The 20,435-nt window shown below is 42.0% G+C and overlaps 1 protein-coding gene across 1 annotated transcript; it reads right to left on the reverse strand.

The window, feature by feature from the left end:
- Positions 1-6,231: 6,231 nt before the first annotated feature.
- Positions 6,232-13,031, reverse strand: PRL (prolactin; the record flags this gene model as incomplete). The annotated part of the gene is made up of 5 exons (XM_082257995.1): positions 6,232-6,420; positions 8,789-8,968; positions 9,450-9,557; positions 12,296-12,477; positions 13,001-13,031. The coding sequence occupies 5 exons, from the start codon at positions 13,029-13,031 to the stop codon at positions 6,232-6,234; spliced, it is 690 nt and encodes a 229-aa protein (XP_082114121.1).
- Between the last annotated feature and the right edge of the window lie 7,404 nt (positions 13,032-20,435).

Raw genomic sequence — 20,435 nt, forward strand, 5'->3', positions numbered from 1 at the left:
AAAATGGGGGTTTGGTCCCACCATATGGCCATATCGTGCTCAAGCCCACTACTGCGTCAAAGTACCCCATTATCAGTGGGTCCTACACTATCCATGAAAAAGAGATGAATCCAGCCCTTCTAACCCTTGGAGATAACACTCCTTGCTGGGGAAGATGTGCAAATGCACTACAGGGGACTCCTCCCATATCCACTTGATGGTGGACACTGATTGAGTACAGGTGTGTGTGGGGGGTGGGGAGGGCTGCTCAACCCCGATAGTCTGGTCAGACCGAATACATAATAAACAGGCAAAAAAATTTGGGGGAGCATACCCATGTATTTCCAAAGCTGCTGCAGCTATGAACCAAAAGACATGTATATTAAAAAAGAATAGCGCGCAAATGCAAAAGAAATTACTACCAAATCTGAAGAGAGTCCATAAATAAAAATGGGGGTTTGGTCCCACCATATGGCCATATCGTGCTCAAGCCCACTACTGCGTCAAAGTACCCCATTATCAGTGGGTCCTACACTATCCATGAAAAAGAGATGAATCCAGCCCTTCTAACCCTTGGAGATAACACTCCTTGCTGGGGAAGATGTGCAAATGCACTACAGGGGACTCCTCCCATATCCACTTGATGGTGGACACTGATTGAGTACAGGTGTGTGTGGGGGGTGGGGAGGGCTGCTCAACCCCGATAGTCTGGTCAGACCGAATACATAATAAACAGGCAAAAAAATTTGGGGGAGCATACCCATGTATTTCCAAAGCTGCTGCAGCTATGAACCAAAAGACATGTATATTAAAAAAGAATAGCGCGCAAATGCAAAAGAAATTACTACCAAATCTGAAGAGAGTCCATAAATAAAAATGGGGGTTTGGACCCACCATATGGCCATATCGTGCTCAAGCCCACTACTGCGTCAAAGTACCCCATGGGACTATTATTCACACAAAAAAAGTTCTTAAAAAGTTCTTAAAAAGTGTCATTTTTGATAGAGAGCCAATTATTGAAAAAAAAAATTAAAAAAAAAAAAAAATTCTTTGGATTTAGTATCTGGGGGGGTCTAAAAAGTGTACCTGTGAAGTTTCAGCTCTGTAGCATGTCCAGAACCATAAAAAAAAGATTGTTTGTATTAGGTCACTTATAGAACAGGTTAGTGGCTTCTCGCTTTTCACACCTTTCCGGTTTAGTAGCAAGTGTTTTTTTGGGCATTTTTTGGGTTCTTTGGAGGCAGGAAAAACATTTGAACTTGTGTATAGTGGTATATATACCACTATACACAAGTTCAGATGTTTTGCCTGCCTCCAAAGAACCCCAAAAAATGCCCCAAAAAAACGCTAGCGTCAAAAAAAAAAAATGCCCAGGTGTGTTGTTGCAGGCATTTTTTGGGGGTTTTTGGAGGCAGGCAAAACATCTGAACTTGTGTATAGTGGTTATACACACACATACTTATATGTATTTTACACTTAGACATATATAGGTGTTATAGGAGCGTAACCATATTAGTGTAAATGATTTCATTAGCGCAGGCATATATTTCTGCTACTATCACACCTATATATGTCTAGGTGTGTATATACATATAAGTATGTGTGTATTTATACCCGTATACACAAGTTCAGATGTTTTGCCTGCCTCCAAAAAACCCCCAAAAATGCCTGCAACAACACACCTGGGCGTTTTTTTTTGGTGCTAGCGTTTTTTTGGGCATTTTTTTGGGTTCTTCGGAGGCAGGCAAAACATCTAAACTTGTGTATACGGGTATATATACACAAATATATGTATATATACACCTAGACATATATAGGTGTGATAGTAGCAGAAATATCTTATATACTGGGGGGCGTATTCACTAATGATTGGTCTATGGACCCCCTAGTCACTCCAATCACATTCCTAGCATTCTTCTGCCCCCTCAATTGGCTTTTGCTAATGGTTCTGGTCCAATCATGGGCTTTTAAAGCCCATTTCCTGTCCCATTGCATTTTGGTCGGTTCTGGTTGCCGAATTCCTAACTTTTTGGGCAAAAAGTTCTAAATTCGTCCGAACCTCGAACGGCCAATGTTCGGGTCGAACCGATGGTCGACCCAAACCGTTCGATCATCCCTATTTGCCATGTGCTCAGAAATGCACAGATGTGAATAAAGCCTCCTTGTTCTTGTTCTTGTGTAAACACACCAATTTAATTTTTAGGCCCCATTCACACCTAGTGTAGTGGGAGCATGCATTTTTTGGCAAATTTTTCCCATAACACTGATAACATAACATTGATTTCATTTGACTGCCCTAAAAAAACTCACGGGATATTTTCACGTGTTGCAGTTAGCACCTTTTTACTGTGTTTTGCTGCATTTGTGTGCTTGCTTCTGAGTTTGGGGTGCCCTTAACAATTAATGGCAGGCAAAGTGCACCTTGTTAATTTTAGGTGTATAAAGATGGCCATATACTATACAATATAATTGTACAATTTTTGTATGATTTCCTTTAGCCCCCGTTCACACTGGTGTGGCTTTAAAATCACACTAGTTCCACTCGATTACAAAGTGCGATTTGCACTGCCAATTTCATTGCAACTTGTGACTTCATTTAAAAGAAAGAAAGAAAGAGGAGGCGCAAACACCTAGTGCATTACCCGTGGTCAATTTGCAAATTGTTTAATAAAAAATGCCAAATGCATACTCACAGACGTAGAGATAAAAACATGTTACAAGAATCCACCATGTGTGAACTGGGGCACGTCCTTCAGTCAGGACCGCTAACGCGTTTCGGGGGTCAGGCCCCCTTCCTCAGAGCTGGTCTTACCACATGCAGATCACAAATATATATGAGACAGCTTTAATTGCATCAGTTCGATCCCCCTCCCTCCCTCCTCCCCTCAGGGGAAAAGAGGGCGGGACCATCCAGTGCTTCTAATATTGGCTCTCTCAGCCTAAAAAGAAAATTAACCCCTTGCTCATATTGATCAGAAAGATCATGGTGTACCCATCAGGAACTCTGCACCCTGAAGTGTGCCTATGTGGGCAGATGAGTCAAGAGTGAAACCGTTAGGATGACTGTTGTTACTGGTGTGTGTGTGAACCTTTTTCAAAACTGCTATGGCTTGAGTTATGGTTATATGAACGGTTCAATTGCCAGCAATGGGGTGCGACTTGTCATGTGAATTGGAACTGTCAAATCACACGAGAAGTCGCACCGGTGTGAACGAGGGCTTAGATTTAATAAAAACAATATAATTGGAGGGCACACCATCTATCCAATTACTCTATATCCAATCAGACAGGCCCCCCCTGCTCTACATAGTCAAATCTTGAAATTGTTTCCCACTAGCGCCGACTCATTTTTGCAATTCTATACTTATATTGGTATTTAGTGAATATACTAGAGCTGGCTGCATGTGGGATAGGATCTCATCCTAATCTCATAATCTTCATCAGCTGCAGCACATTATAGGAAGTCATCCTATTTGGATACCCAAGTGACAGCGCACATATCACCCCCGTTTTTTAAATTTGCCGCCTTTTGCAGCACAGTAACCCGGAAGTGACGTCATGGATGCCGCCTCCGGCTTACGTCATTGGAGACCTGATCGAAGCCATTTCCGGCTTTGATCGGGACTCCATCCAGCCGGCGGACGCGCCGGCTGGGTGCTCCGGGGTTCCCGGTGGGACGGGAGCCCCGAGCAAAGTCACGGAAAGCGGCGGCGGGAGGGGGGACGTCCCCTCCCGCTCACCCGGGTAACGATCGAGCAGCTCCCGAGCCGCATCGGTCGTTACTGACGGAAAGCTGACCGTCGGCTCTAAACCACGGTACCGGGATGGTGTCTCTAGCTAGAGGCATCATCCCGGTATACTACCGCAAAGTTTGCCGACATAGGGCTACGTCACTTTGCGGTAAGTGGTTAAACCAAGCAAATAAATGTGTGGCTCTGCCAAATAGTGATTAAAATAAACAAATTCAAATATAACTCATTAGCGTGTATACATATAAATGAAACAGCCCCGAAACATGAATCATGAATAATAAATGAATAAATAGGTAAAACAAACAGTCCATGAAAAGTCCAACCACATAAATAGCTATAAGGCCTGGTTCACATCTATGCAGGTTGCAGCTTGCATATTCCAGGTGCATTTTGCATTTTTCAATACACGTTTTTGATCCATTGAAGTCTATGTACCCAAAAACCAGAAAAAAGTCCTTTGCCCTTTCCATATAATGCACAGATGTGAACGTGACTCATTGAAAACCATGTTAAATGGACTGTAATGTGTTTCTGAAAATCTGAAAATTTTCACCTATTGTCACCCATTCTAGAGTCATCTAATGTTTAGGACAGTGGTTCTTAACCTGGGTTCGATCGAACCCCAGGGGTCCGGTGGGTCAGTCTTGAGGGTTCGGCACACCCTCCGCTAGTACCACTTCGCTGTCAGGGACCATTCTCCAGTTTCGGGCATGTCCTTCCGCTCCCGCTCCGCTCGCACTCGCAGCTCTCTCTGCCCCTGGCTCACTCTCACTGCTAGCTGTGTAGCTCGGCTCCCGGCCGAATCCGATCCAGCCGGAGCCGGCGTCGCCCACTGTGGAGTGGTGGGGGGGGGGGGGGAGACAGGCCAGGCGTGCGGTCCGGAGAGGGACTGTTTGGGGGAGGGACTAACCCGTGCAGTGGCCGCCCAGCGCAGCGCGGGAGAGAATCACCAGGCCAGGCAGCCGCAGCAGCAGAAGAAGCCGGCAGGTGAGAGGCCAGAGAGCCAGTGGTGACAGTGGTGCTGCAGCCTGCAGGAGGAAAACCTAGCCTGTGATTCGGGAGTCGGGACACAGGTGAAAAAAAGGTAGGACTGGAGTAGTACTGGCTGTACTAGTCTAGTGACTGACTGTCTGACTGACTGTGTGAGAACACTGAGAAGACTATGTAAAGGGGATCTATTTTATGGGGAACCTGGCCTGCTGTAAGGGGGGAGATCTAAATGGGGGACGGGACCTCACCTCACCTTGGCCTGTTGTAAGGGGGGATCTATATGGGGGACATGATCCCCCATATAGATCCCCCCTTACAGTAGGCCAGGATGAGGTGAGGTCCCCCATATAGATCCTCCCCTACAGCAGGCTAGGGTAAGGTTAGGTCACTCTGGGGTCCCCCATATAGATCCCCCCCTACAGCAGGCCAGGGTCCGGACCTTACCTCACCCTGTCCTGCTGTAAGGGGGGAGATCTATATGGGGGACGGGACCTCACCTCACCCTGGCATGCTGTAAGGGGGGGATCTATATGGGGGACCTGGGATCTATATGGGGAACCTCACCCTGGCCTGCTGTAAAGGGGGATCTATATGGGGGACCATGTCCCCCATATAGATCCCCCCTTACAGCAGGCCAGGGTGAGGTGAGGTCCTGTCCCCCATATAGATCTCCCTCCTTACAGCAGGCCAGGGTGAGGTGAGGTCCCGTCCCCCATATAGATCCCCCCTTACAGCAGGCCAGGGTGAGGTGACATGAGATATGATAATGACATGAGAGTGGCACTTGCCAAGATAAAGCCCATTTCTGAACTGGTCTCTGAAAGACAACAGCAGAAGTCACACTAATTTGCAGTAAATATTCATTATTATGTTTTTGTGTGAAAATCATGTTTTAATGGTTTTGTTCTTTGTTCGTAATGGTTTTGTTCATTTTGTGCACCTATGTATAAATCTGTACCTAAAATAATATATACCTATGTTTTGAATTTGAAAAAATCATATTTTATTTTTCCAATTAAGAAGGGTTCGGTGAATGCGCATATGAAACTGGTGGGGTTCAGTACCTCCAACAAGGTTAAGAACCACTGGTTTAGGAGGTCTTACCAATTTGTTATGAGGAGAAAAATTTCAAGTATGATAGATCATACATGGTCATGTCCAATATAAAGAACCAAAAGGGGAACGTCTATGCTTTGGAGGTTTGATGAAAATATATGTATAAAAGAAAAAGACTATTTTTAACATTTTCGTAATACACACATTTTAAAAAGTTAATCTGGATATGTATGTAAAAAAAAAAGTGCACACCGACATATACATGTATGTATATATATATTTGCATTTTATTTAATTTGACTTTATGCAACAAATAGGAATCCGATTCATTAGGAACTATATAAAACTATTAAAAAAACTATTTTGCTACATGTTTTTCTAAAAGACTTATTCATTTAATTGCTGGTTGAAATGAAATGCATTGTTGTTGCTGTAGAGAGTTAAGAATAAAAGTTTAACAATTTCCATTATGGATAAGACGGCATTTTAGAAGCTTCAAATAGTTGTCAATTTTATGAGAATCCCTGCGAAGGCAGTGGAGTAGATTGTAGAATGCAAAGAGGCGTGAATTTTCATCTCCTGGTATCGAAGCTGGACCAGGCCATGGTGAGTGAATTTCATTTTCTAAATCACCTGGTTGAATCTAAGAGGCAAAACACATATTATTATTTGTATATTATATATATATATATATATATATATATATATATATATATATATATATATATATATATATATATATAAATATATATACTGCTCAAAAAAAATTAAAGGACCACTTTGAAAATACATCAGAGCTCAATGGGGAAAAATATCATGCTGGATATCTGTACTGATATGGACTGGGTAATGTGTTAGGAACGAAAGGATGCCACATTGTTTGGTGGAAATGAAAATGATCAACCTACAGAGGGCAGAATTCAAAGACACCCCAAAAATCAAAGTGAAAAAATTATGCAGTAGGCTAGTCCATTTTGCTGAAATTTCATTGCAGCAACTCAAAATGGTACTCAGTAGTTTGTCTGGCCCCCACATGCTTGTGTGCATGCCTGACAATGTCAGGGAATGCTTCTAATGGAATGACAGAAAGTGTCATGGGGTATTTCCCCCCAGGTCTGGCCTGGAGCATCACTAAGCTCCTGAACAGACTGAGATGCAACCTGGCAGCATCAGATGGACTAAAAACATAATGTCCCAAAGGTGTTCTATTGGATTTAGGTCAGGCGAGCGTGGGGGCCATTCAATGGTATCAATTCCATCATCCTCCAGGAATTAGCTGCATACCCTCGCCACATGAGGCCGGGCATTTTCGTGCACCAGGAGGAACCTAGGACCCACCGCACCAGCATAGGATCTGACAATGGGTCCAAGGATTTCTTTCCGTTACCTTATGGCAGTCAGGGTGCCATTGTCTAGCCTGTAGAGGTCTGTGCGTCTCTCCATGGATATACTTCCTCAGACCATCACTGACCCACCACCAAACCAGTCATGCTGAAAGATGTTACTGGCAGCATAACGTTCCCTGCGGCTTCTCCAGATCCTTTCACGTATGTCACATTTGCTCAGGGTGAACCTGCCCTCACATATGAAAACCACAGGGTGCAAGTGGTGGACCTGCTAATTCTGGTGTTTAATGGCAAATGCCAATCGAGCTCCACGGTGCCGGGCAGTGAGCACAGGGCCCAGTGGAGGATGTCGGACCCTCAGGCCACCCTCATGAACTCTAATTCTGATTGTTTGGTCAGACATTCACACCAGTGGCATGCTGGAGGTCTTTTTGTAAGGCTCTGGCAGTGCTCATTCTGTTCCTCCTTGCACCGGTCCTGATGATGGGTTAGGGACCTTGTATGGCCCTGTCCAGCTCTCCTAGAGTAATTGCTTGTCTCCTGGAATCTCCTCCATGCTCTCGAGACTGTGCTGTGAGACACAGAAAACCTTCTGGCAATGGCACATATTGATGTGCTATCCTGGAGGAGTTGGACTGCTTGTCTAATCTCTATAGGGTCAAGGTATCGCCTCATGCTGCCAGTAGTGACAATGACCATAGCCAAATGCAAAAGTGGTAAAAAACAGTCAGAAAAGGTGAGTAGGGGAAAAAAAAAATGTCAGTGGTCGGCACCTGTAAAACCATTCCTGTTTTGGAGGTTGTCTCATCGTTGCCTATTAACAACAGGTGCTCATCTAATGCCCCTGTTAATTTCATTAACACCAAAGCAGCTGAAATTGACCATGTCAATATCCCAGGAGTTTAATTGACTTGATGCTATACTCTGATTAAAAAGTGTTCATTTAATTTTTTTGAGTAGTGTATGTATATATATATATATATATATATATATATATATATATATATATATATATATACACTTCTTTTAAACTTTTAAGCTATAGCCTGAATGGGCAATCAAGGACTGCACACAAGTGGTTTACATAACTATTAGTGTAGACACAGCTTCTTAAAATAACCAAAGGTTGAAGGAAAGAAAGCCGCTTGATTTCCCCATCAACACAGTCAGAGCTATTGTGTTGTCCCGACAGAGGGAGCACACAATGATTATTGCTAGCGGCTATAGCTCCTGGCAATAATACCATGAAATATCAAACAGGCTGGTTATATCCAAGGTGATCAATTGATCAAGTTGGATACAATCAGCCTGTCCATATATGGTTCAAACCTCAGCTGGTCCCTGCTGAACCGGCCGAGATTCTAACAGTCTATAGCCGGCTAAAGTCTATAGATTAAAAAGTATGGAGGAGGAGACTTAAAACAGCTTGTAACATCTTAAATACAAAACAAATGGCCATCTATAATCTTTGTATTGGTCTCCAAAGGGCTAAATAGGATGTCACAATTGCTGGTTAATTCTACAGAATTATGGCTATTACTGTTCTGCAGCTGACATTGTGGATTGGGTTACACCCTTTTCTGCAAACATGAGTCACAACTAAACATTTCAGGGATAGTAATTATATTACTAAAATCACTACATGTATCTTTATTTTATGTTTACCCTGCCAATAATCCTTTCCATTCCTTCGAGTAGTTGTTTAGTTTGCTCTTCAATTTCTACAGCTTTCCAAAGGATGGTGTCTGGTGCCTCCCGGATATCTTGCACTTCAGAAACCAAGTGAACTAAAGGATCATTCCATGATCTTAGAACCTTCAGCACCAAGTTCAGCAGATCTTCATGCTTTCGTGAATACACAAAAAATTTGTGAAAACCCCACGTTTCAGTCACTTATGATTACAATATGGAATATCAGACTTTTTCTATTAGGGATGTACATTCAAATAAAATGGTAGGAAAGGTTTAAATATACGGTATGTTTGTTTTATACTAATATAGAATCAAGTATTTTAATAAAAATACAAGTTTACATGTTACATTATTAAAAAACCCATGTGTGCAATAGAGAAAGGAAAATTTGAAAGCAATAAAGCAATTGTGCAATAGAGAAAAGAAAGCTGAAAGCAATAAAGCAATTGTGTATAAACATATTTGTCCGAGAACTGTGAAATGCACTAAACGTTTGCAGGAATTTTAATACTATTGTACGACTTGTTTTGAGTTATTCTAGTCAAATACTAAGTAAAAGTATATTGCTTACAATATTCACCTTCATTATTTCACCTAATTGCCGTTCATTTAAAACATTTGAAAAAGCTCTTACTTGTATCTGTCGGGCTTGTTCTTTGTCTTCTGGAGTATTCAGAGAAGAAGTATGGCAACTTATTCCAGATTTTGCTAGGAACCTACGGCCTGGAGTAAAACGCTCATCCTGCCATATAGGAATGTAAAGGTTAATTTGTATCAAAACATTTTTTGTCTGTGCTATTTCTCTCAATGAGAAGCATTCACACAATGTAATGGTTTTGGAGAAGGAAGCCAGCTCTAGATTTCTTTTTTGTTGTGCTTTTCCTTTGGAACACTTATCACCATTGCATTTTCGTTTTAAACTCTTCTTTCACAATATTTTCATTGAATAAAGGCAAACTCACAAAACAGTGAACAGTCACCAAGGCCAGTGGCTGAGAGTGGTTTGAGAATGACAACATTTATACAACAAACTAATAGGCCTCTTACACGGTGTAACCAGTAACAACAAAGAAAGATGAAAGGTAACCAGATAAAAGTACTTCTGTACTGATAGGGTCTGTTAGGGCAATAGCAAACCATTTGGCCATCAATGGTTAAAGTCTAGAGAATACCCTAAGCAAACAGTATTTCAGAAATCATCATGTAAAAAATACCATGCAGTAAGATCCGAGAGCCTTTTAGAGACCAAAACAAATACAAAAAAAAGGGGAGGGGGAACTATCTTGTAAGCCTCCTAATGTACAAGAGGGCTGTACCCCCATCCAAAGACCAATAGGCTATAGCAAGAAAAATGAAATAAATTTAACCCCAAAGTGTGGCCAGAGAGCAGGTAATAGACTCAGCATACTGGCATCTGGTGGTATATAACCAAAAATAAGAAGAGAGAAAGAGAAAGAAAAAGAAAAAGAAAAGAAAAAGGGGGAGAGTAAGAGAAGGAAACCAAAGAAAGAGGAGTAACGAAGAAGAAGGCAAGAAGAAGGTAAGCCCCACCCAGGGAGTCCAAGGCCATCACCGGTAGGTATCAACAGAATTTCCTAGAGGTCCAGAAAGAATGAAGGCTGGCTCATCACTGAAAACTGGTCCCACCAGGGTTGCCAAATCTTAAGAAATGTGTTCCTAGTGTCAGAGTATCACCGCAAGCTTTTTGTTCGTCAATGTACCATGCACCCATCGCTTCAACTCCTCAAAAGAGAGGAGAGGTGTTTTCCATGCCTTCACAATGGTAGTTTTACATTTTTCTTTTAAATCCTTCTGATCATCTGATTAATAAAAAGCTTCTCATATTCACTAATGTCATATTCTTCCTTAAAATAACTTCCTCCTGCTAGTCAATAATAAATATTTCCCAACCTCAAAATGTATAGTGATCCACTAAAGTAATTACACATTGGGGTTGATTTACTTAAACTGCAAAATCTGGTGCAGCTGTGCATGGTAGCCAATCAGCTTCTAACTTCTGCTTGTTTAATTAAGCTTTGACAAAAAAACTGGAAGCTGCTTGGTTTCTATGTTGAGCTGCACCAGGTTTTGCACTCTCCAGTTTTAGTAAAATACCTCCATTATGTTTAATTCCCTTAAATGCTTATAGCAGTGCAAACTTGAATTGCATTGTATATGGCCTCTATATTATTTTAAATGCAAAATAACCTGCCTATTTTTTTTTTTTTTTCTGAAGAGTTAGTCAGCACAAAAAAGCCTTATTAAGCTGTTTTACCTTTTAGAGTTTTTGCTGCATGCATTTGCAAATACAGTGATACCTCGGTTCACGAACGCTTCTGTTCAAGAACAACTCGGTTCATGAACAGAAAAGTTCATAAAAATATGCTTCGGTTCACGAACTCCGCTTCGGTTCACGAACAGGAGCCGCGGCTATTTTAATGCTATTTCCAGGCTGTCACATGGTCGTGACTTCCTGTAGGAAGATCATGGAGAGAAGAAGAGACACAGAAAGAAGTACTGTGAGTACTGTGAAGACCCTTTTTGCTTTTTGGTGTGCTTTTTAGCACATACAGTACTGTACTGTACTACTGTACTGTACAATACTGTACAGTACTTCTGTACAATACTGTACTTACTGTATTGTATTTCACAGCCTCCCACCTGCCTTCCTCCATGCCAGAAGTCATCTCAAGCAAGGTTAGTGTTCTCTCTTTATACATTACTATACTGTACTAACGTGTATTATAATTTGCTTCATATTCTTGTGCTTCAAAAACCAAAAAAGGGTCAGAATGGATTAAGCGGATTTACATTGAACATTTACATGGGAAAATGTGCCTCGGTTCACGACCAATTCGGTTCGCGACCAGAGTCAGTTCACGATCACGAATTAAGTTTGTGAACCGAGGTATCACTGTACATGGAAAGTCACATTGCTCTACTAAGGTCTCTATGTCCTGAACCCTGTCTCTGTGTGGGCCCTATCTCTAAATTATCTGCCCCCCAAACCTGGGAAATATATATATAGTAATGAATACACTGAGCAGGAATACTTTGGAGGTAGTCCCATTTTCTCTAAAGGTACTGCAAAACAGATGCTGAACTTTAACTTCCTATTAAAATTCTTCCAGAATTTTTCCAGATTTCGTTTTCCAGAATAATTGCCACTTACTTTGTTTTTATCATCTGCAGGTGTTGCCACTATGAAGGATATCACATTGCCTACACATTTATATGTTAATATAGACATCTCTACAGCTAGATACCTTCACATTAAAGTAGAAGAAATGTGAAGGATGGGAGTTTCTTACACATTCACTAACTCAAAGCAAACAATTTAGTGTCTTCTAAAGAAAGTTTCATCATTGGTAGCTTATCATTAGAAACCAAATCTAAATGGTTTTCATATATAAATTAACATATATTGTAGGTATGTAGTTCTTTTTTGACAGAAAATTAATTTGTTATCGCTATACTTACAAACTCATTAAACATATCAGAGGAAAGAGAATGGATATAATGTGAAAGTTTTACGGCTCTGTCAAAGAGAGCAGATGTGGGTATTTGACAGTTTGTGCCCCCATTTGGGCATATTGGTTGTGATGTCACCCCAGTTCCTGCTCGTAATATGCTGGATCCTGCTAACATTAACATCATCGCACCTTAGAAAACAAACAAAAAGAAAAGAATCATTGTATAAATAAATGAACAAAAGATAAGATTAGGGAAAAGAGAGAACTTTGAAGTAGCAAAGAAAATTAGTTCTCTTTACAGTGAACTTGACATGCTGGCTTTATTGCAACATGAATCATTTTCATGAATCTCCATCTTAAAATATATATTTGTCAAATAATGTCCTAGAAATTTACATACACATGTTTTATGTACAAAGCACTGTGACAGCTGCCATTATTGATAAAAAGTATTTCATAAACATGTCTAAAAACTAAATGAAAAAATATGTTCAAGCTTGGTTTTGATATTTTTAAAAAGCTTATGTGCTGAATATACATCAAATAGAATTCTAGCCTGTGATCAAGATATCCCCATTTTATGTATTTTCTAACAAATAAATGAAAAGTGTTGAGTATGAAATTAGACATTATGCTCCAAGTAATTTCATGCATTAGAGCAACAATTCTTATAAATGTAGAAATAGATAGCAATGCGTGACTTAAAAGATACCTTTAAGTGATATGGCCATCAGATCAATCATTGTGGATCACGCTACACCCAGGAGTAGACAGACTTGTCTTTGTGCTCAACATTTGCTGGTTTTATGTACTTGGACACCTTTGATGAATTAATTCATCTTTTACACTCATAATCACAAACATCAAATGCCTGCATCTCTTCATCCATATTCACAAATGTTTTATAAAAATAATGCAATACATTTATTTAACTAGAATTGTATGTGAGGGATAAAGTGTTGGGCCATAAAGTTCCATTTCCAAAAATTAATTATTTTTCCTATATTTATTCAGTTACTCTAAATGCTTCTGGTAAATCATACAGTCACAGTACGTAGACATCATAGAGGATAGGATCTATTAACTACATGTAAGAAGCAAGCATACAAGTCCCATAATTATTTGAGAAGGTTTTAGTTGGGGCAGGGACTAAATGTTGCTGTCAATGTATTGTGGACACTTCCCATTGGCTGACTAGCAGAGGGGTCCTCTCAAGTGCTAGATGAATGCAGAAACAAGATGAGGTCCCCACAGGAATATTAGTTGGTAGTGGGCACAGACTACAGTCCTGGGTCACTGGTCCCCATTCCAGAAGAGGTTCCACTAAGGGGATACAAAATGCATATGGATGGGAGGTGGACCATATTTGCCCAGAGATACACTTTAATGGCATGTACAGTTGCAGAGAAAAAGAGCCTGTGAGTCCTTAAAAAATGTTGGTATGGATGGCTTCCTAAAAAGGCAATGACCTTAACGTGTTAGAAAACCCACAAAAGTAAAATCAGTGTTTATATGCAGTAAAGCATGCTTGGTATACACACTGTTGAACCGAAGGGGTTAATCATCTTCATGGTGTGAAATGGCTGCTTGATCCTGTATGCACAGATCCTCCTCTTTCTTGGAAGGGTGCATGTGATCAGCACAGGGCCAATCAGCACTGTCCAGACAGAGGGTCAGAGGTCCTGCATCCTGATAGGACAGCCTGTGCAGTATGAAAAATCTTCCTACAAGCTTTAGTCGGGAACTGATAGAAGTCACAAGACTGCTATATACTGCTGATGAGAAAGGGTATTCAGCAGTTTATATTTACTAAATTAATTGCCTTTCCATGTTCTGTGTACTGTGGGGGACCAGATATAGTGAATTCAGGGTCCTGGGTTTAGTAACACTTTAATGCAAGTTACAATCATACATAACATTTTGCAATTATTGGCATACTGCCAATAACATTCCCAAAGAAAAAGTCCTCCATATACTAAAAATGCACTTCCAGATGCACAAAAGATTTTTAAACAATTGACAGGGATTGGATATAGTGCATTCCTGTATACATGAGTAACAACTTCCAGGTGATCTCTAATGTATACATTTTAAAATAAACCTGTCAATATTTGATCTATAAACAATAATCATCACAAGCCAAGTCTCCCATTAAATGGCAGTTGCCACGCAATCCAGAATGATGTAATATATTAACTGTAAAGTCTCTTTTTTCCCTATATATTAATAATACATACAGTGAGGGAAAAAAGTAATGGATCCCCTGCTGATTGTGTACATTTGCCCACTGACAAAGAAATGATCAGTCTATAATTTTAATGATACGTTTAACCGTGAGAGACAGAATAACAACAAAAAAATCCAGAAATATGAATTTCAAAAAAGTTATAAATTGATTTGCATTTTAATGACTGAAATAATTTTATAACCCCTTCACAAAACATGGCTTAATACTTGGTGGCAGAACTCTTGTTGGCAATTACAGAGGTCAGAGATTTCTTGAAATTGGCCACCAGGTTTGCACACATCTCAGGAGGGATTTTGTCCCACTCCTTTTTGCAGATCCTCTCCAAGTCATTAAGGTTTTGAGGATGATGTTTGGCAACTTGGACCTTCAGCTCCCTTCATATATCTTCTATAGGATTAAGGTCTGGATTCTGGCTAGGTCACTCCAGGACCTTAATGTGCTTCTTCTTGAGACACTCTTTTGTTGCCTTGACTGTGTGTTTTCGGTCATTGGGAAGAAGGAAAGGGTAAGGAGGGGTTTTCCTGTAAATAGTAAAATAGGTGGGTTACAAAGGTATTGTATATCCCTCGGGAGTGGAAGCAGAACAATACATATGTATGTGATGATAACAGAGAAAAGCAAAGCTACCTATAAGTAACATAGGGGATAAGGAAGGCCAGAAGCTCCTTACCCAAATGAGGACTTAGGGGAGGGAGAAGTCCAAGGGCCCATTTGAGTCAGGTAATTAAAGTTTGCCAAGGGAGTTAGTGAGGTCACGCTTTAGGTACTAATCATCTTCATGGTGTGAAATGGCTGCTTGATCCTGTATGCACAGATCCTCCTCTTTCTTGGAAGGGTGCATGTGATCAGCACAAGGCCAATCAGCACTGTCCAGACAGAGGGTCAGAGGTCCTGCATCCTGATAGGACAGCCAGTGCAGTATGAAAACGCTTCCTACAAGCTTTAGTCGGGAACTGATTGAAGTCACAAGACTGCTATATACTGCTGATGAGAAAGGGTATTCAGCAGTTTATATTTACTAAATGAATTGCCTTTCCATGTTCTGTGTACTGTGGGGGACCAGATATAGTGAATGCAGGGTCCTGGGTTTAGTAACACTTTAATGCAAGTTACAATCATACATAACATTTTGCAATTATTGGCATACTGCCAATAACATTCCCAAAGAAAAAGTCCTCCATATACTAAAAATGCACTTCCAGATGCACAAAAGATTTTTAAACAATTGACAGGGATTGGATATAGTGCATTCCTGTATACATGAGTAACAACTTCCAGGTGATCTCTAAAGTATACATTCCAAATAAACCTGCCAATATTTGATCTATAAACAATAATCATCACAAGCCAAGTCTCCCATTAAATGGCAGTTGTCACGTTTTTCAACTTGAAGGCAAGGTGGTGAAGACTTTATCCAGTTGCCCATAATCACCCTGCGAGATACCAGAAGGCATAGTTGGATCCATTATGTAGGGTTATGCGATGTCGTCGATGTGGACAATGAGATTGTGGCTTCACATCCAAAAAGGCATTAAAGGGGGTCCCGATGTATCAAAGTGGAGCATGGTATTGTGCACCAGGGGCATTGTGCTTGTGAGGGGTCCTCCGAGTTATTATGGAAGGGAAGGTAGGCCCTGTGGATAATTTTAAAAAAAAATTTTAAACTGAGTTTCCCACCAAGTTTCTGAAGGTGTTTTTTTTTAAGCGAGTGCTTTTAATCTCAGCTCCTTACCTGTATAGAAGACACCTGGGAGCCAAAATCTTGCTGATTGATAGGGAAACAAATGCTTATTTCACTCATTAAAATGCAAATCAATTTATAACTTTTTAAAATGTGTTTTTCAGGGTATTTTTGTTTTTACTCTTTCTCTCACTAGTAAAATAAACCTACCATTAAAATTATAGACTAATCATTTCTTTGTCAGTGGGCAAATGTACAAAACAAGCAACACTTTTTTCCCTCACTGTACTCCTAGAAACACACAGAGCCTTTATATTGCCTATATATTTCCATACATGGCAGATACTCCTGAAGGAAGCTTTCCAGGAGGTGCCAATAAAGATACGGCACTACTATAGACTATAGTCTCTTCAAAACAGTTTATTTCATTAGGTCCTGTTGACACATTTACCACATGTGTTTCAATATGGAAACAAAACATTTTCATAAGAGCTTGTAGGACATTTTGTAGATAGAGAATGTAAGGCTTGAAGCCTCTGTCTAGTTATTTTTTTGCTGGCTGTGTCTTGTTGTGGGGTTTTCCTTCACTTTTTGTCTTGGAGACCCAATGGGAAATGAGAGGAAATCCCACTGAAGTCCCATCTTAGAGATGTGTCAAGAGAACATTTGTCAGGGGCGGAGCGACCGCGGACGTGCATGGCCGCATGAGATAGGTGCTCCGGCACAGGACCAGGGAATATACCTCTACACAGCCGAGTCCTTCTCATCATTTGTACCCCCCGAACAGCGGTGAACCCGGGCACACAGCGAAGATGTCTAGGAGGCAGCGGGACCCGCCACAACCGCGCAAATTGACCCTGTACTTCCCTCCAGCGGCAGGCCGCTCGAGCCAACATGGCGCCCGGACCTCTCTCAACAGGGATGCAGCCAGCGCTCTGGCAGCAGCAACTCTCCTGCGAGATGCACAGCTCTCGGCGGACAACGATCCGGACCCAGCCTCAGGTCAGTTGACTCCCTCCACCCATAGCCCTGCCAAAAGTAAGCAGAGGCGATCTTCAATATCTGACCTGTCCAGCCCTATACATGGCGGGAACATGGCGGGGGACTCATTAGACATGGAAACTGCTATCCCAGACCCCATTGCAGCTTTCCCAACTACAGGTCAACCCATATCTGACACAGCCCTTAAGGACATTGTGATGCTGTTGCGTTCCTCCCTGCAAGCTGACTTGTATTCTGGCTTGAAGGACTGTAAGAGAAGTGTACAGGTTGTGGAATCCAGGGTTGATCACATGGAGAATCAAATGACGGATTTTGCGACCTCATTTAATACCATGGTGGACGCTCATACGTCTCAGGCAGATGACATATCATGGATCAAGTCTAAATTAGCGGATCTGGAGGATAGATCAAGAAGGAGTAATCTCAAGATACGCGGCATCCCTGAAACGGTTTCCTCTAACCAACTCCCGCACTTTGCAAAAGACCTCTTTCTAGCTGCGGTTCCAGGTTTTTCTCCCACAGATGTGACAATTGATCCTATCCACCGCATCCCCAAGCCATCACATCTTCCTGCGGAAGTGCCAAGAGATGTGCTGCTTAAAATGCACTATTACCAGGCTAAAGAAGGTATACTCCTGGCCTTTAAACAAAAAGACCAACTGCCTGAGCAAGCAAGAAATCTACAAGTATTCCCAGACTTGCAACGTCGCAACAATCTGCTAACCGTTACCAAGGCCCTGCGTAACCATGACATTCCTTATGAAATACCCGGCGAGCCTGACAATGACCAGAGAAGGGTCTACCAAGACAATACATTCACTGGAAGCTGGATTGGAACTCCTCCACACCTGGAATATCATTCCCCCCCAGTTCCCGAATCCTGTGCCGCCTCAGAAGGCAAACTCGTCACTTGGATGGTCTAAGTCCACCCACAAACACTGCAACAAGTTTTAACGGCACTCCTCAGACTATATCCTGCTCTACGGACTTCCCTGGTCCAGTGCCTTGGTACATACTACCGTACCTCACCCTGCTAAATGTTGCAGGCTTGCCTGCCCGAATACCTTCCGAGGAATTCCCTTTTTTATGCCTGGCAACAGGCTTCTCTGTTACTCCCATTGGAGTTAGTTGATATCGTCCATCAGCATTCAACTTCCTACTTTGGCGAATATCTCGGCAATGCCCGAGAACTTTGTTCCCATGATCCAGTGTCTATTGTCAACGCCAAAATTTTTCAAGTCTTCCCTACCACTTGCCGCCCCAAAAGATCGTCGAGATTCACTATGGTACACCACGGATCCAGTAATCCAATCTCCGAGCTCAAGATGTACAGACCACCTAGCCCATCTCTTCTACTGCCTTTCCCATGGGTCTGAAGATACTATCTATCAACTCCAATGGACTTAACCACCCAGCCAAACGGAGGACCCTGTGGAAAGACGCCATCTTGCAAAAAGCAGACATTTTGGTAGTCCAGGAAACTCACTTCCAGGTGGATGCTTCCCCCTACTGCCAACACAAGAACTTTCCTCACACCTTCTTTGCCTCGGCTCCTGTAAAGAAGAACGTCATTCTGGTCGCCATCAGAGACTCAGTGGTGTTTGACCTTAAATGGTCCCATCTCGACCCGGAGGGTAGATATGTCATATTGATATGTGTAATTGACAATGTACCTTTAACGTTGGTAGCTGTGTATGCTCCTAATGTTAAACAAATGTGCTTCCTGCGAAAGATACTTAAAAAGGCTCGGGCGCTGAGGGAAGGTCATCTCATCATGTGCGGTGACTTTAACTTGCCCCCCGACCCTCGGATTGATACCTCCTCTGGGTGCGGCAGGCGTTCGCGTGCAATGGGGAACCTGCTACACTGAGAGGACCTCTACGACGCCTGGCGTTGTTTTCATGCGGAAGAGAGGGATTTTACTTTCTTTTCGACCCGACATAAGTCATATTCACGAATCGACCTCTTTATTCTCAACTCTTGGTTACTGCATTGTACCTCTGAGGTCAAGATACATGACATCACATGGTCTGATCATGCGGCTATCTCCATCACAATCCATCTGGAGAAGCCTGGTCCTGGCTTCTCCACCTGGAGATGCGACAATAGGCTGATCCAACTCCAGCAGCATTCCACCACACTTCAAAATCACCTAAAATCTTTCTTCCAGATCAACGACAACCCGACTGTTTCTCCACAGACCCTATGGAATACACACAAAGCTGTTATGAGGGGTATATTGATCCAGCTTAAGTCTAGGGAACGGAAATCGCACAAAACGGCTGTGGCCTCCTTGCTGGCGGATATCCATAAATTGGAGGCCGCCAACAAGGCTTCCACCACGGACGCACAATCGACTGCTTTAACTAAGCTCAGACATGAATTGCGTTTAATCCTGATTCGAGATCATGATAAAGCTATGCGATCTCTGAAGCTAAGTTTTTACTCGCAACACAACAAGGCTGGGAAATTCCCCGCCAACCGCTTGAGAGCCCGTAGGACCAAAAGCAAAATACCTCATATTTTCCACCCTTTCACCAAACAGAAACTCCTGAAACCCCAAGACATCGCAGACGCGTTCTCTGATTATTATGGGGCGCTGTATAATTTGAAAGACGATCCTTCTTGCCCTACCCCATCTGACCAGTGCATTATGTCATTTCTTGATGACATTTGCCTTCCTACCCTGACAAATGCCCAGCTCCTGACTTTGAATTCCCCCTTCTCCCCTGAGGAAATTACCCAAGCTATCAATCACCTACCTAATGACAAATCTCCAGGCCCTGACGGTTTTACTAATGAGTATTTCAAACAATTCCAGGATATATTATCTCCATATATGCTCCGACTGTACAGGACCATCTCCCAATCTGGCTCCTTTCCACTGGAGATGCTTAAAGCGCATATAGTGGCTCTCCCGAAACCAGGCAAATCACCAGATATCCCAGCGAATTTTCGCCCAATTTCCCTGCTAAATGCAGACGTAAAAATATATGCCAAAATAATTGCCACCCGCCTCTCAGTTATCTTGCCCACTTTAATAAACCCAGACCAGCTGGGGTTCATGACAAATATACAAGCGGCGGATGCCACGCGTCGAGTCATTAATCTAATCCATTATGCAGAGATGACAAAAACTCCCTCCCTTCTCTTATCTATCGACGCTGAAAAAGCCTACGATAGAGTCTACTGGAAATATATGTGGTTGGTTCTGGA

The sequence above is a fragment of the Pelophylax lessonae genome, assembly GCF_965119305.1.
Source record: "Pelophylax lessonae genome assembly, chromosome: 5".
NCBI lineage: Eukaryota > Metazoa > Chordata > Amphibia > Anura > Ranidae > Pelophylax > Pelophylax lessonae.